The sequence below is a fragment of the Balaenoptera acutorostrata genome, chromosome 11, assembly GCF_949987535.1.
Source record: "Balaenoptera acutorostrata chromosome 11, mBalAcu1.1, whole genome shotgun sequence".
Classification (NCBI taxonomy): domain Eukaryota; kingdom Metazoa; phylum Chordata; class Mammalia; order Artiodactyla; family Balaenopteridae; genus Balaenoptera; species Balaenoptera acutorostrata.
In genome coordinates, this window is record NC_080074.1 from 89,715,247 (window position 1) to 89,731,325 (window position 16,079).

Below are 16,079 nucleotides of genomic sequence, written 5' to 3' on the forward strand. Positions count from 1 at the left end.
TAATTTCATACTCAAATTATCAGTTGACTATGATAGTAAAATAAATACATTTTCCAACATGCAAGAGCTCAGAAAGTATGTCTTATGTTCAATTATTTCTGGAAAAAAAAAAACTACTTGAAGATATACTCCAGAAAAACTAAAGATGAGACTTGAAGTCATAAGGTTCAAGAAATAGTGTTAAGAAGGAAACGAATAAAAAGTATAACCATGTCCAAATAATTGCTTTTAAATAGCTACAAAATTTAACAAAGATAATAAGAATCAATTCCTCAATATAAAGAGATATACAATGAATTAGAATTTAAAGCTAATCACAGTCTAATACTAAAGTTCTAGATGGTTTCATTAAACCTAGAAGGTGGAAAAGTGAAGGATATATATGGTGTAATAGTCTCTGAATCATGAAAAGGCAGAATTCATGACAAAAAGATAGATGGGTCTTCCTTTATACAATTATTTTTTAAATATTCAATAAACAAGTATATTTTTAAAAGGTTAAAAGATAAAGAGCAAACTTGTAAAAAATATGTGTAATCTATACAACAGACATAATTTTTGAATCCCGTCAAATCATTAAAAAGTGGGGGGAAAAGGAAAATGGGCAGAGGTAATCAGCGACCACTTCATAAAATAAGAGAAAAGAATGTTAATTATATAAAACCTCACTATTATTAGAGAAATCCAAATTAAAATGAAGACAACAAAACAATATACTCAATGTTCTAAAAAAAAAAGACTTTTAACCCCAAATTTTATACCCAGTTCAACAGTAGACCCTAACAAAGATTGCTTCAAAATTGTTCTCCTCTCCTCAAATCATCAGAATCATAATCCTCTCTCCAACTTTTTTTTGCACTAGGGCATCTTGAGAAAGAGAAGTTTTAGCCCTGCAAAATATTAGTTTGCAGGCAATGAGTTTGTGTAAATCAGGGTTTTTTAACCTCTATACTTTTGACATTCTGGACTAGGTAATTCTTTGTTTTGGAGGCTGTCTTGTGCATTGTGGGATGTTTCAAGGCATCCCTGGCCTCTACCACTAGATGCCGGTGGCATTCCCTAATCCTCAGTGATGACAACCAAAAATATCTCCAGATATTGCCAAATTGCCCCTGGGCAGGGGGTGGAGATGGGGGCAATTTACCCCTGGTTAAGGATCAGTGGTGTAGAGCATATGTGAACACTTTTTTTACCTCTGCAAATCTCGTTACTAAGTAATAATCAAAACAGAAACAAAAATTACCCATTTCAAAGCTTCCATCAATTAAGCCAACAGTAGAAGATGATATGTCAAATCTCCTTTCTATTTGAGTGATGGAACTTTTCATAATGATTGCACTTAGTGCCTTAGAAATAAAACTGAGTGAGAGGGCTGCCAAGAACATCTAAGAAAAAGCAGAAGGAAAGGGAAAAACAATTAATCATAAGATCACATAATGCTTATATATGCATAGAATTAAAATAGCTTTTCTTCTTTACTTAGTAATATTTTTATCATAAAAAGCATACCCACCTTTCTTCTATTCCAGTTGGTACTTCTTAGTCCTTTTAACGTTAACATCACTGTACCAATAAAGCACCATTTTCTTTCTTCCTTTCTTTTTAAAGCCAATTTAGTTAGTTATTCCGACCGTGCTGCACAGTATGTGGGATCTTAGTCCTCAACCAGGGATGGAACCTGCACCCCCTGCATTGGGAGCACAGAGCCTTAACCACTGGACTGCCAGGGAAGTCCCTCATTTTCTAACTTGGTTACAACATCAGATTATTAGAGCAGGACAGTCAAAGTTGTTATTTTTTAATTAATGTCATTAGCTGATTTCTAAGAAGCTAGATAATAATGTGAGATGTCCATGGTAACAAGCTATTCTTTAGTCCCAAATGAATAGCAAAGGAGAACTGTGAGGGGAGTAGCTAGTCATTCTCAAAGGTAGTATTTCCAGGAAGTCAGCTGAAAAAATTTTCATTTATAAAACCTCGCTAATATTGGAGAAAACCAAATTAAAATGAAGACAACAAAGCAATATAGTCAGTGTTCTAAAAAAAATAGAAGACTTTCAAGCCCACTGGTTATAGATGTTTTATTTTCAATTTAATTTTAACAAAATTTATTTATTCATCTTTCTTACAGCCCACATTTATATCCATAAGTAAATTCCTTTTACATCCAGTATTAAACACACTGCTATATTTGAAATGGATGACCAACAGGGACCTACTGTATAGCACAGGGAACTCTGCTCAATGTTATGTAACAACCTAAATGGGAAAAGAATTTGAAAAAGAATAGATACATGTATACGCATAACTGAATCACTTTGCTGTACACCAGAAACTAACACAACATTGTTAATCACCAATACTCCAATATAAAATATTGATAAAAAGTTTAAAAATATATATCATCCTGTTATGAACTGCATATTAGTGTCTCCACCAAATTCATATGTTGACACTCTAATCCCCAAAGTCATGATATTTGGAGATGGGTCCTTTGGGTGTATAGGTTTCCCCCACTATCCAAAAGTAGAGCGTTCCTTTGAAATTTTCATAAGCCAAAATGGCGAAGAAGCAATTACCTTAGGACACACCTTGCTAACAAATGCACAAGATAAACTGAGATAAAGCAGAGATGCTCACAGACACAGTTCAAATCTATGGCAGCTTGATGCTGAGATCCTGAATGCAGTTCCCAGGGAAGGAGATTAGAGGTGCTGCTGTCATTGCTCGAGGTGCCCACTGCCTCTTTAATGGCCCGCTGCAAAACAAAGGCTAAATGCTACTTTTGCTTTTCCACCATCTTTTTTGTAAAAGCAAAACTTCTCTTTGGAATTCTTTCAGTTAGCAAAAACAGGTACTAATGGAGGTCTTTAGTAAATGTGAATGATGTAAAGCGAACTTTTGGAAAGCAGGGTACACCTATAATTAGGCCATGAGGGTGCAGTCCTCATGGTAGGATTCTTGTCTTTCCCTCTGCCGCCGTGTGAACATAGCAAGAAGATAGCCATCTGAAAACAAGGAAGAGGGTTCTCGCCAGAACCCCCAACCATGCTGGTACCCTGATCTCAGATGTCCAGCCCCCAGAACTGTGAGAAATAAATTTCTGTTTTTTAAACCACCTAGTCTGTGGTATTTTGTTATAGCAGCCCAAGCTGGTTAAGACAGGCCCGTCTCATTACCTGCTACTCTACAAAGTGTTAGGTACCATCATGTTTAGAATGGGTCATTGCATTAGTTTCCTAATAGACCTTTCTGCTTCCGCTCTTGGTCCCCTACAGTCTCTTCTCAACACATTAGGTAGGAAAGGTCTTTCAAAATGAAAAGTAGATCATGACAGCATTCCCTGTTCTTCATCTCACTCATCTATCTAGTCTTCCCAAAGTCCTCCAAGGCACAAAATGGTCTTTCCTCTCCCCTGCTCCATTTTACCTTTGAATCTCATCTTCTGTGACTCTAGTCCTAGGTCATTCCCCTACAGCAACCCTAGTCTTCGTGCTGTACCTCAAGCATTCCATGCTTATTATATTGTTCCTTTGTTTTTGCTTTTCTTTCTGCATGTAAAGCTTTTACCCAGAGTCACAGGATCATCATAAGATTTAGCAATCCCACTTCTGGGTATATATCCAAAGGACTTTAAAAAAGGATCTCAAAGAGATGTTTGCACATCCATGTTTATCACAGCATTATTCAAAATATCCAGGAGGTAGAAGCAATCTAAATGTCCATCAACAGATGAATGGATGAGGAAAATATGGTATATACATATAATGGAATATTATGCAGCCTTAAAAGGAAGGAAATCTTATCACATGCTACAACATGGCTGAGCCTCAAAAACATTATGCTTAGTGAAATAAACCAGTCACAAAAGGACAAATATTGTATGATTCCACCCATATGAAGTATTTAAAGGAGTCAAAATCATAGAAGCAGAAAATAAAAATTCAGTTCCCCAAAACTGGAAGAAGACAAGAGAGAGTATTAGTATTTAGTAAGTATAGAATTTCAGTGTTGCAGGATGAAAAAGTCTAGAGATCTGTTGTATGACAATATGAATATACCTAATACCACTGAACTGTACCTTCAAAAATTGGTTAAGATGGTAAATTTAACATTATATGTTTTACCACAATAAAAAATGCATTTTCCCATTGAAAAAAATGTGGATGGCCTTTTGCTGAGAGAAGTAACATGTCCCACTGGATATGTTCAAAGTGTTACTGGCTGAAGGATAATGGTACATTACTACATAATTTCATTTTTTTCTCATAACTTCACTGTGCTGTTGTCCGCTGATCTAAGTTTTATACAGATGTAGAACTTCTTGGTAAACCTTCCCTCCTCCATTCCTCTCCCCACCCTTTACTTATTTTAAAGTTCTGTTCTTTTATATAAATATATATATATATATATAAATAAATCATATATATATAAACATATATATTATATATATGTGTGTGTGTGTGTGTGTGTGTACAGCCATGGGAGAATTTTTTAATTTATTGAGTTTGTTGCCTCCTTTCAAGAGTGGTGAATGAAAATTTCTGGTGATTCTTGCCTGTCTGCTTTGTTTTACATATGGAAGCTCCTGTTTCCTTGTCTCTGAATATTCAGTCTTTGTGAAGCCTATCTGGGTTGGAGAGGCAGCAATCTTTAGCAGTAGGGTAGTTAATAGTTAATCTGCATATGTGCACCTCACTTCTTCATGGTGTTGCCAGCCACTTGAGACACGGTTCTGCACCATATGCCCAGGAGGGCATCTGCCCACGCTCACTACCTCCTGCCCAGGGTAGATGTCTCTGCAGTTTGCTGCTTGGACTAAGTCGGGGAGGGTAATTTGATGATCAGGGGAGATGTTAAACAAGGAAAGAAGCATGTTTTCTCTGATTGAGTGGAATACGCTATACAACAACCTGTTGGTGGTCCCTGGGACCTCTCTTGATCCCATTATCAGTGGCTTTTGCCTTTGAAACACGCTTGGACCCATGTCCATTTTTTTTCAGGTTTCTTTCCTGCACTTGTCTTGGGCTGTGATTTCTTTCTTTAGCCTAATTCTTTCTACTTCTTACTTTTTAGAAAACTCTCATAGCTTCTGATTTACAGAATGTATCTCTTCTTGTTTTCTAGCACATCTACAAGTTGCCTTTAATACCTTTTACATTATTTATTAAAATTGGAGGGGGAGGAGATGGCTTCAACCTTATTATTCTGTCTGCCATATTGAACTAGAAGTCAAGTTCTGCCTTTCCTTCTCTAATAAATAGAAAAAAATGTTATCAGGCTCCCTATCAAGCTCAGATGCCTGACACATAATGAATAAGTATTCAATAAATGTTTTTTGGTTGTTGAATAATTGTTATTCCCCAAATTTAGGTTATAAATCTGGTACAGAGCTTACATATAGTGAAACCTCTCATTTCCTAGTTTCCTCAGCTTTTAGATGGAGATAATTACAGTAAAATTGTTATGAAGATTAATTAAAATAATATACATAAAATTTTTGGCACATAGTATTGAGAAATGTCTGTTTTTATTACCATTCTGAGCTATCATGATTCAGCTTTTGGCTGTAAGTTCGGTCAAATAAAAATAGGACTCTGATCATTTAGCCAAACACATTCTTTGTCAGGCACTATTTCAGGTGCTGCAGAATCAGTAATGAGCATACTGGCAAAATGATTTATTGATTATTAAAGAAATACTGAGGCAAACTTTTATCTAAATCCTTATCATCAAAACACTAATTGGTAAAATCAAAGAGGAGGGAGTTTCATAAAGTAACAGAACATCTCAGTAAGCAGATACAAGCATAACCAGATGTAAAACCTGTCCTATATAAGAGCAGCTTTCTAAAAGTTCAGAGAAAGATTTTGTAATGTACATGTCTTCAATCTTAAAAGGAAGATTAGCTCAAGACAAAAGAGAGACTCAATAAAGTCAAAATTTGTACAGTATAATCCTAAATTGGTTTTACAAAGAAGAAAAGGGTAACAGATGTAAACACAATGGCTACAGTAGGATTCCTCCAATAAGCTAGGATTTTAGAAGGATATGAAATGAGTTAATATAGACAGATTTATAAATGTGCTTTCTTTTACTCTAACTATAACCCTGAGAAATGGGCATTTTTAACCATGTTCCTAATGTGAGGCTGAAGTTCAGAGAAAGAGTGATATGATGATTTTCTCAGAACATAAAAAATTAAATAATAATAAAACTGAAATCTGCAATGAAAAATATTAAAAGACCAAAGCATAAGGATAGAGAATTTAAGATTGAGAGATTTCAAAACAGAGATACGAATGTTCACAATCAAATAGATTTTAAAATATCACAGGCAGAAAGACACAGCTAGCATTGAGATAAGAGGTAAAGTCTATATTTACCTGCAATCGTGGCAGGTCAGTCCTTTGTTTATGATGGCAAGAGTCTTAGAATTAAGGTCAGAAGACAGTTCCAAGTTTCTACATTGCCGTATGTACAACCATGATTAACTCAGCTAACTCATAGGAACCTCAAACAAATTTACTCAGCAAACATTTATTGAACAACTACAATATGGCAGTTCCTCCACTAAACCTTGGAGTTGAGACAGGCACAGAGTAAGAAGGGAAGTAAAAACAATTAAGATGTAATAAATGCCTCCAAAGAACTAATATTTCCCTGGGCCAATAAACAATTAATGCCAGTATAATAATGTAATGAGTACAGTAATTGCTATACAGTTTTAAATTTATGAGTACACAGAAAAAAGTGATTAATTCTGTCTACACAGGTCAAAGTTTCTATAGATGTGCTAACATTTAAACTAAGTCTTTAGGGGTTAATAGAAGCTTGGAAACCGAAGAAGAAATAAACATTTAAAACAAAATAGGAAACACATGAAAAGCCCCAGAGTAGTGAAAGAACACAGATCATTTGAAAAACAGAAAGAATATCTGTGGGTGGAATATAAGGATAGAAGTATGCCAACCATTGGGAGATCAATCTGCATTTTTAAATGTGATGTAAGGAGATTAAATTATAGAGGGCTAATTCTGGTAGCCATGAGGAAAATGAATTTATGGCAAATAAATTAATTAGAAAGCTGATTTCAGAAAAAAAGATGAGCAGAGATGGGAAGAGGGGACTAAAAGGTTACAGACACACTTGGAAGAAGTTTAAGAGGAGAACCAATAAGACGTGGGAATAATGGAAAGTAAGAATTCTGATTTTGTTTTATAGTTTGTATAATTGTATGTAGTAATACTATTATTTGGGATGAGAAAAAGAGAAGTCTTAGGGTTAAAGACAATGAAATCATCCTTTCAAAACTCAAATTTGAGATGTCTAAAAATAAACATCTACCAAATAGACACAACTAAGGCAGGGTTTGTGCTCAAGAGAGAGTTTTGTCTGGAAGTAGTTTTGAGATTTACCAGGGGATAACTGTACAATTAATCCATATTCAGGCTTATTCCATTAAAAAAAACTCCCCCTGCCCCACTGCATCCTCACTTTTCCATAACTCTCTCTCACTTTTTCCAGTCAAAACTGAGAGTTGTTTACGTTTGCATGAATCAGATCTTATTTTTTGCATCATTTTTTAAACTATCCTCAGCAGGCCTAGGGTACTTTGGCTATTCCAAACTTTATTTCAGGGTTCTGTTTCAAACTCTTTTCTCTTTTTATTCTACATACTCTTTCTGGAAAAACTCATAAATTGTCATTGTTTTTATTGCCACCTAAATGCTGCTGATGCCAAATCTATATTTTAAGCCAAGCTTGCTTTTGCTGAGGTTTAAGCTGCTGTTCCAATATGCCTGCATTAGAGCTCCATTTTGATTTTAATGTCCAGAGTGCATCCTTTTCCTCCTCCCCTTTCACCTCCTTTCCTGTGTCACCACTTAGAATCTACTCTCTTATATATCACATCCAATCAGTCCCCCAAAGCTAAATATTTACTCTTGTGAACATCTCTCTTTTTAATATTGCTTCACTTTATATTCCTACCTCAAATGACCATCATCTTTCACCCAGAATACTACTATTTCTAACTGGTGTCTCTTTCCTCACTGTCAACTCTTTTTCACACCACACCCAGCGTGATTTTTAAATACTTATAACTATTTCCACTTCCAATGTAGCTGAATAAGTTCCCACTGGACTGATCCTGCAGCAAATAACCATTGTAAAGTCTGAGGGGAAAACAAAAAACACCCAAAGGCATGGGAGAGCAAACAGAAGCAGTCAGATTCTGGACAGGGGTTGACCCGTAAAAGAAGGAAATGCCTAAGGTTAATTTCTCATTCTTATGGCTTTAAGGTAAGGTCACAGTTAGCATTATTCACAAAAGCTAAAATTCTTTTAGAAAAATCACAGTCCTTGTGGCCTGAAGAATGAGGAAGAAGAGTTTAGGTTAAAATATAGGGGAGAATCTCATAAAGGAGAGACCCAGAGAATGGGGAGCCCCAAATTCTGCATATAAACTGTCCAAATTTTTGACCTCTGAACTCTTCATGAACAGGGCAACTCAAGTTAGCCCTATAGATAAAGTAATTTAATTGAGATTTGAACTATTTCCTAAGAGAGAGAGTTTTCAGTTTCAGGTCAACAAATTTAATTGCCTTGTAAAACAAACAAAAAATATCAACACCCTTTGGAAGAATGTAACAATGTTCAAAATTACCAACATATGAAGAGCCAAGAAAATGTGACCATTTCTCAAGAAAGATAACAGTCAACCAAGACTAACCCTTAGATTACACATATGTTAGTGTTACTGGACAAGAATTTTAAAGCAACAAATCTAACTGAGCTCTTTGATGTAAAGGAAAGTTATCTCACAATGAATGAAAATAGAAAATTTCACACACACAAAAAACTGTAAAAAGAAGTTATAAGAATGAGAAAAGATACAGTATCTGAAATAATATGCATAATCAAGATGTTAATTTATGCCACATTTTCTGATAGGTGTTGTGTGTGTTCTCTCTTTGTAACCTATGCTTTCCTATGATGTAGATCATAGTAAGTCTCCGAACTTTCCTTAACAGAAACTATCAATAGTCAATATAGCTTTCAAAAATATTTGATAGCAGAGATAAAGATGAAGGTTTGCATCAGACATCCTACAGAAAACTTAATATCTCCCCATCCACTAGATATTTCTCTTTCCAATTAATACAGGAAGGAAATGAATGTGAATTATGTTATGTGGAAGCTAGTATTTGCTAGGACTGTTCCAGGTATTCTAGAAGTATTATTTCTAATGCTCACAAAATCCTTGCATGGTATGCATTACTCTCTTCATTTTACAAGTAAGAATAATGAAGTTTAGAGATGCAAAGTTATTTAACTAGGGGAATAAGGCTAAAACTGTAGCAGAACTGTGATTTGAACACAAGTATTTCACACACGAAAAGCAAAACAGTTCTTGGATCTAATATACTAACCCACTTTTCCTTCATCTCTTTATTTTCCTAAATCAGATCCTTGTTACGTCTCACTTGGTTTATTTGTAGTACTCTGCCTGCTTTCCTTCATTTGCAGCAATGGGAATACTGCATGTAATTTTATTTTTCCAACTTTATTGAAGTATGATTGACAAATAAAATTGTATAAATTTAATGTGTATAACATTGCAATTGACATATGCATAAATTGTGAAACGATTAGAACAATAAAATTAGTTAGCACATTCATCACCTCACATAGTTACCTATGTTTTATTTTTGTAGTGAGAACATTTAGATATACTCTCTTAGGAAATTTCAAGTATATAATACAATATTGTTAACTAGAGTCATCATGCTGTACACTAGGTCCCCAGAACTTATGTATCTTATAACAGAAAGTTCATACCCTTTGACCAACATCACCCAATTTCCCACACCCTCTGCTTCTAGCAATCACCATTCTATGCTGTTTCCATGAATTCAACTTTTTAATACCCACCTCAGTGACACCTCTTTAGTGAAGCTGTATATTGACTAATAGGAATTTGGTTTGTATCTCTCTTATATCTAGTGTAAATATATAATTTATCATATAAACTGGAATAATTTTTAGAGCAAAATGAGTGGTAAAAAATAATTAAGCTCAGAACAGTTTTTGAAATTTTATTGATGAATAAATTGCTTGTTACTATTGTTCTAATTTTTTCAAATAAAAAACACATACCCAAGTAAATTGAAGGAAACATTAAATTTTTTTTCTTTTCATTGCTTACTTTAATATTTAAAAATAATACACAGTATAATTATTCTTGGTGGATATATTAGTATATTTTTATTTATACCAATATGTATCCATGTATATCCATGTATTTTATTCAGTTTCTTATGAGTATCTCCATTACTATGTCACTATTATTTTTCTGAAGGATAATTTTCAAATTAAACATTTTAGTTTATTTAAAAAATTATCTGAATCTTCATCAAAATTGCATTTTATGATTACTGAATTTGAAATTGTCAACATTTCAATTGACTCTTCTCTGTAGATCATAATATTTTTAATGAAGAAAATATTCCCTTAATAAGCCCACAGCAAATTGTGCTAAGTGGAAATATTCTCAATTCCTTTTTTAAAATATTTACCTATGTACATTTTTTATTCTAAATATCACAGGTGCTATCATTTTTGCCTCTCTTTAGAGTATCTTTCTTGAAAAATATTTAAATAAGAAAAACTTATGTTTTTTTTAACATTTGCCAATTTTTGTCACTGGAAAATTATAGGTATATTCAGCTACTTTTTATTCAGATAAAGAATATACGTTTATCCAATTCAAATAGTACATGTATTAAAATAATTTTTCCATATGTCAAGATATTCTAAAATACCATTTTAGAATTACAAAATTACATTTTGTACATTATATGATCTCTAACCAATTAATTTGTTCAGCTCTTAACATTCTGTTTGCAAAAATTGTGATTTCAATAATTGCAATATACAAAAAATTTTTTAAATGGAAGTTTTTGACTCTTCATTAAATATTTTTATCAAAGAATTCAAATCTATTTTGAGGAAAGTGCAATGATAATTTACAGAATTAATTTATGAATATGTCCAATGTCATTGAAGGATACTTATTTTTATAACAAAGATCAGTTTCTTCCCAAAACTTTTATATTCAATTATTCACATATGTATGTAACTTTTGATGACAGCTTCAATTCAACTGGTAGAATATCTCAGGCCGGACACAATTATGGATTATAAATTCATTTTAATCAGTTCTAAAAACGTTCTGCTCCGTTATTTTTTTGTTTTAGTAAATTGTTTTTTATTGTTACTCTCATTGTCCAGTAAAATTTGTATTTGTATGAGCACCACAAGAAAACATATTTTATTATTAATGTTGAATTTTTAAATTAAATATATAATAGTGCTTACAATAATATTAGAAATTTCACCTTTGAAGGAAGACCTTTCAAAAATTTTACTTTGATTCTATGAATTGAGTTAAAAACAAAATCAAACTATTATTGATTAACTGATTTTCTATTTGAAACATCTTTAATAAGTTAGTATTCTTAGGAATGGTAAGAAATCAGGCAAACATAGGATGAGTGTATACAGTAATTAATGTGTGGAAATTTATTTAATCCTTCGTTGTTTTCACATTATTATTCTCAGAGCTCTTACTTTTTAAAACGTGTTTATTTTTCATGTCAATTTGGTGTTATAAGGACATTCTTTTAGCTTGTTTAACTGGGATGCAAAATTATTTTTTGACTGAATACTATAAATTACATTTGATCTTTCTTTGCTTTCAACAACTTGTTGAAAACTACCTCTAACATCTTTTCTGCCTTTCAAGTATAAGTTTTACCGTCTTTTAATTAATCTTCTTTTTGAGGTAACTGGTTTATAATATTATATTTTATAACATTATGTAAGTTTCATGTGTACAACATTATATTTCTACTATATACTACAGCATGCCAACCACTAAAAATTTAGTGTCCCCTTTAACCCATTTTGCACCACCTTGCACCCATTTTCCTTTGGTAACCACTACTTTGTTCTCTGTATCCATAGTGTTTGCTTTTGTTTTGTTTGGTTTGTTCATTTATTTTGTGTTTAGTTTATTTGTATTTCATAGTCAGCATATGAGTGAAATTATATAGTATTTGTCTTTCTCCATCTGACTTATTTCACTTAGTATAATACCCTCAAGGTCCATCTATGTTGTTGCAAAGGGCAAGATTTCATCTTTTTAATGGCTGAGTAGTATTCCATTCTATATTCATACAACACCTTCTTTATCTATTCCTCTATCCATGAGCACTTAGGTTGCTCCATATCTTGGCAATCATAAATAATGCTGCAATGAACATAGGGGTGATATATCTTTTTGAATCAGTGTTTTTGTTTTCTTTGGATAAATACCCAGGAGTGGAATTGCTGGATCATACGATAGTTCTGTATTTAACTTTTTAAAGAAGCTCCATCCTGTTTTCCAAGTATTATATTCTCACCAACAGTGCCCAAGTGTTCCTTCTTCTCCACATCTTTGCCAACATTTTTTATTTGTTTTTTTTTTTTAACAATAGACATTCTGACAGGTGTAAGGTGATATCTCATTGTGCTTTTGATTTGCATTTCCCAAATAATTAGTGGTGTTGACCATCTTTCAGTGTGCCTGTTGGCCATCTGTATGTCTTCTTTGGATAAATGTGTATTCAGCTCCTCTGCCCATTTTTTAATCAGGTTTGTTGTTGTTGTTGTTGTTAAGTTCTATGAGTTCTTTATATATTTTGGATATTAGCCCCTTATCAGACATATGAGTTGCAAATATCTTCTCCCATTCAGTAGGTTGCCTTTTCATTTTGTTGAAGGTTCACTTTGTTGTGCAGATCTTTAGTTTGTATTTGTTTATTTTTGCTTTTGTTTCCCTTGCCTGAGGAGACATATCCAGAAAGTTATTGCTAAGGCCAATGCCAAAGAGTGTATTGCTTATCTTTTCTTCTGGAGTTTTATGATTTCCATTCTTACATTTAATTCTGATCCATTTTGAGTTGATTTTTGTGTATAGTGTGAGGTAGTGGTCTAGTGTCATTACATGTGGCTTTCCAGTTTTTCCAAAACCATTTACTTAAGAGACTATTCTTTCTTCAGTATGTTCTTTGCTCCTTTGTTATAAGTCAATTGTTTGTATATATGTGGGTTTATTTCTGGGCTCTCAATTCTGTTACATTGATCTATGTGTTTTTTTAAAATACCATACTGTTTTACATACTATAGTTTTGTAATATACTTTGAAATCAGGGAGTGTGATACCTCAAGCTTTGTTCTTTTTTCTCAGGATTGCTTTAGCTACTTGGGGTTTTTTGTGGTTCCATACAAACTTTAGGATTTTTTTGATTCTATTTCTGTGAAAGATATCATTGGGAGTTTGATAGGGATTGCATTGAATCTATAGATTGTTTTAGGTAATATGGACATTTTAACAATGTTAATTCTTCCAATTCATCAGCACAAAATATTTTTCCATTTTTTTGTGCGTTGTCTTCAATTCCATTCATCAATGTTTTAGAGTTTTCAATGTACAGGTCTTTAGCCTCCTTGCTTAAATTTATTCCTAGGTATTTTCTTCTTTTTGTTGAAATTGTAAATGGGATTGTTTTCTTGTTTCTCTTTCAGTTAGCTCATTTGTTAGCATATAGAAACACAACAGATTTTTTTTTTAAAGGAACTCCTTTATTTATTTATTTATTTAATTATTTATTTATTTATTTATTTTTGGCTGTGTTGGGTCTTTGTTTCTGTGTGAGGGCTTTCTCTAGTTGCAGCAAGTGGGGGCCACTCTTCATCGTGGTGCGCGGGCCTCTCACTATCGCGGCCTCTCTTGTTGTGGAGCACAGGCTCCAGACGTGCAGGCTCAGTAGTTGTGGCTCACAGGCCTAGTTGCTCCACGGCATGTGGGATCCTCCCAGACCAGGGCTCAAACCCATGTCCCCTGCATTGGCAGGCGGATTCTCAACCACTGCGCCACCAGGGAAGCCCAAAACACAACAGATTTTTGTGTATTGATTTGTATCCTACAACTTTACTATATTTATTTATTATTTGTAATAGCATTTTGGAGGAGTCTTTAGGGTTTTCTCTATAAAAAATTATGTCATCCACAAATAGTGGCAGTTTCACTTTTTCCTTTTCAGTTTGGATACCCCTTTTTTCTTGCCTAATTGTTCTGGCTAGGACTTTCAATACTATGTTGAATAAGAGTGGTAAAAGTGGTCATTCTTGTATTGTTCCTGACCTTAGAAGGATAACTCTCAGTTTTTTACTGATGATTATGATGTTAGTTGTGGGTTTGTCATTTATGGCCTTTATTATGATGAAGTACATTCCTTCAATACCCATTTTATTGAGGATTATTTTTTATTATAAATGGGTGTTGAATCCTGTCAAATGCTTTTTCTGAATTTATTGAGATAGTCATATAATTTTTATCCTTCATTTTCTTAATGTGGTGTATCACATTGATTGATTTGCAGAGGGTGAACCATCCTTGCATCCCTGGAATAAAAACCACTTGATCAGAGTATAGGATCCTTTTAGTGTATTGTTATATTCAGTTTGCTAATATTTTGTTGAGGGTTTTTGCATCTGTGACCATATGGAATATTTGTCTGTGTTCCTTTTTGGGTCATCCTTGTCTGGTTTTGGTATCAGGGTAATATTGGCCTCATAAAATTAGTCAAGAAGTGTTCTCTCCTCTTCATATTTTTGGAAGAATTTGAGGATAGGTATTATATCTTTTTTGAATTTTGGGGAGAATTCATTTTTTGTTTCGTCTTTTTTATGTTTTTCATCTCTGCTTTAGATTTATGTTTCATGGTTACCATGAGGTTCGTTGAACATATCTCATAGATAAAATAATCCTTTCTCTGCTGATACCACCTTATCTTCATTTGCCTATAAGAGTCTGTCCTTTTCCTCTTCAACTTTTATGTTTTTGTTGTCTCAAATTACCACTTTTTATATTGTGAGTTTGTTACCAAATTGAAGTAGCTATAGTTATTTTTATTACTTTTTTTTCTTTAACCTTTATGCTATAAAACCTGTTCTGATATGTAGTTGCAATTTTCTGATTCTATTTATCACCTTACTCAAAGTTTTGTGTATTTTTGCCTTTTTGTTTCTGGTAAAATACCTCCTTTCAACAGTTCTCATAAAGCAAGTCTAGTATTGATGAACTCCCTCAAGTTTTGTTTGTCTGGAAAAGTCTTAATTTCTCCTTCATATCTGAATGATAACTTTGTTGGATAGGGTATTTTAGGCTGACAGGTTTTTTCTTTCAGTATTTTTAAAATGTCATTCCACTCTGTCCTGGCCTGTAGAGTTTCTGCTGAAAATATTTGTTCCTTTATAGGTTACCATCCACTTTCCCCTGGCTGCCTTTAAAAGCCTTTTTTGTCACTGACTTTTGATAGTTTTAATATAATGTGTCTTGGAGAAAGTCTTTTTGTGTTGAAGTAATTAAGTATTCTCTTAGCTTCATGGACTTGCATTTCCAATTTCTGCCCAGGTTTGTGGAGTTCTCAGGTATTATTTCTTTAAATAAACTCTGTTCCCTTCTTCCTCTCTTCTTCCTCTCCCAATTGATATTGGGATATCAATTATCTCAATATTTCCCTTCATAAAAGAGTCAGATAGTTCTCAAAGAATTTCCTCATTTTAGATCTTAATTCTTTCTCCTCTTTTACCTGTATCATTTCTAGATTTCTACCTTTGAGCTTACTAATTCTCTCTTCCATATAGTCTGCTCTATTTTCAATGCTTACTAATGCATTCTTTATCTGGTTTATTGAGTTTTTCACCTCCAGAATTTCTCTCTCTTTTTTTTTAGAGTTTCAATATTTTTGGCAAAGTATTCCTTCCATTCATTAATTTTATTCCTGAGCCTATTGAACTGCCTTTCTGAGTTTTCTTGTAGCTCACTGAGTTTCTTCATGACAGCTATTTTGAATTCACTATCAGTCAGATCACAATACTCCATGACTTTAAGTTTGGTTTGTGGAGAATTGTTACCTTTTTGTGGTTCAGTGTAACTGTGGTTCTTCATGGTGCTTAATGAGTTT

General features: G+C 33.4%; 1 protein-coding gene across 1 annotated transcript in view; it reads right to left on the reverse strand.

Moving 5' to 3' along the window:
- SLCO1B3 (solute carrier organic anion transporter family member 1B3) overlaps positions 1 to 16,079 on the reverse strand; it is a 75,846-nt gene that overhangs the window by 43,456 nt on the left and 16,311 nt on the right. Inside the window, exon 3 of the mRNA XM_007194817.2 lies at positions 1,244 to 1,385. Coding sequence (XP_007194879.2) covers positions 1,244 to 1,385 — 142 coding nt within the window. The remainder of the gene's footprint in view (positions 1 to 1,243; positions 1,386 to 16,079) is intronic.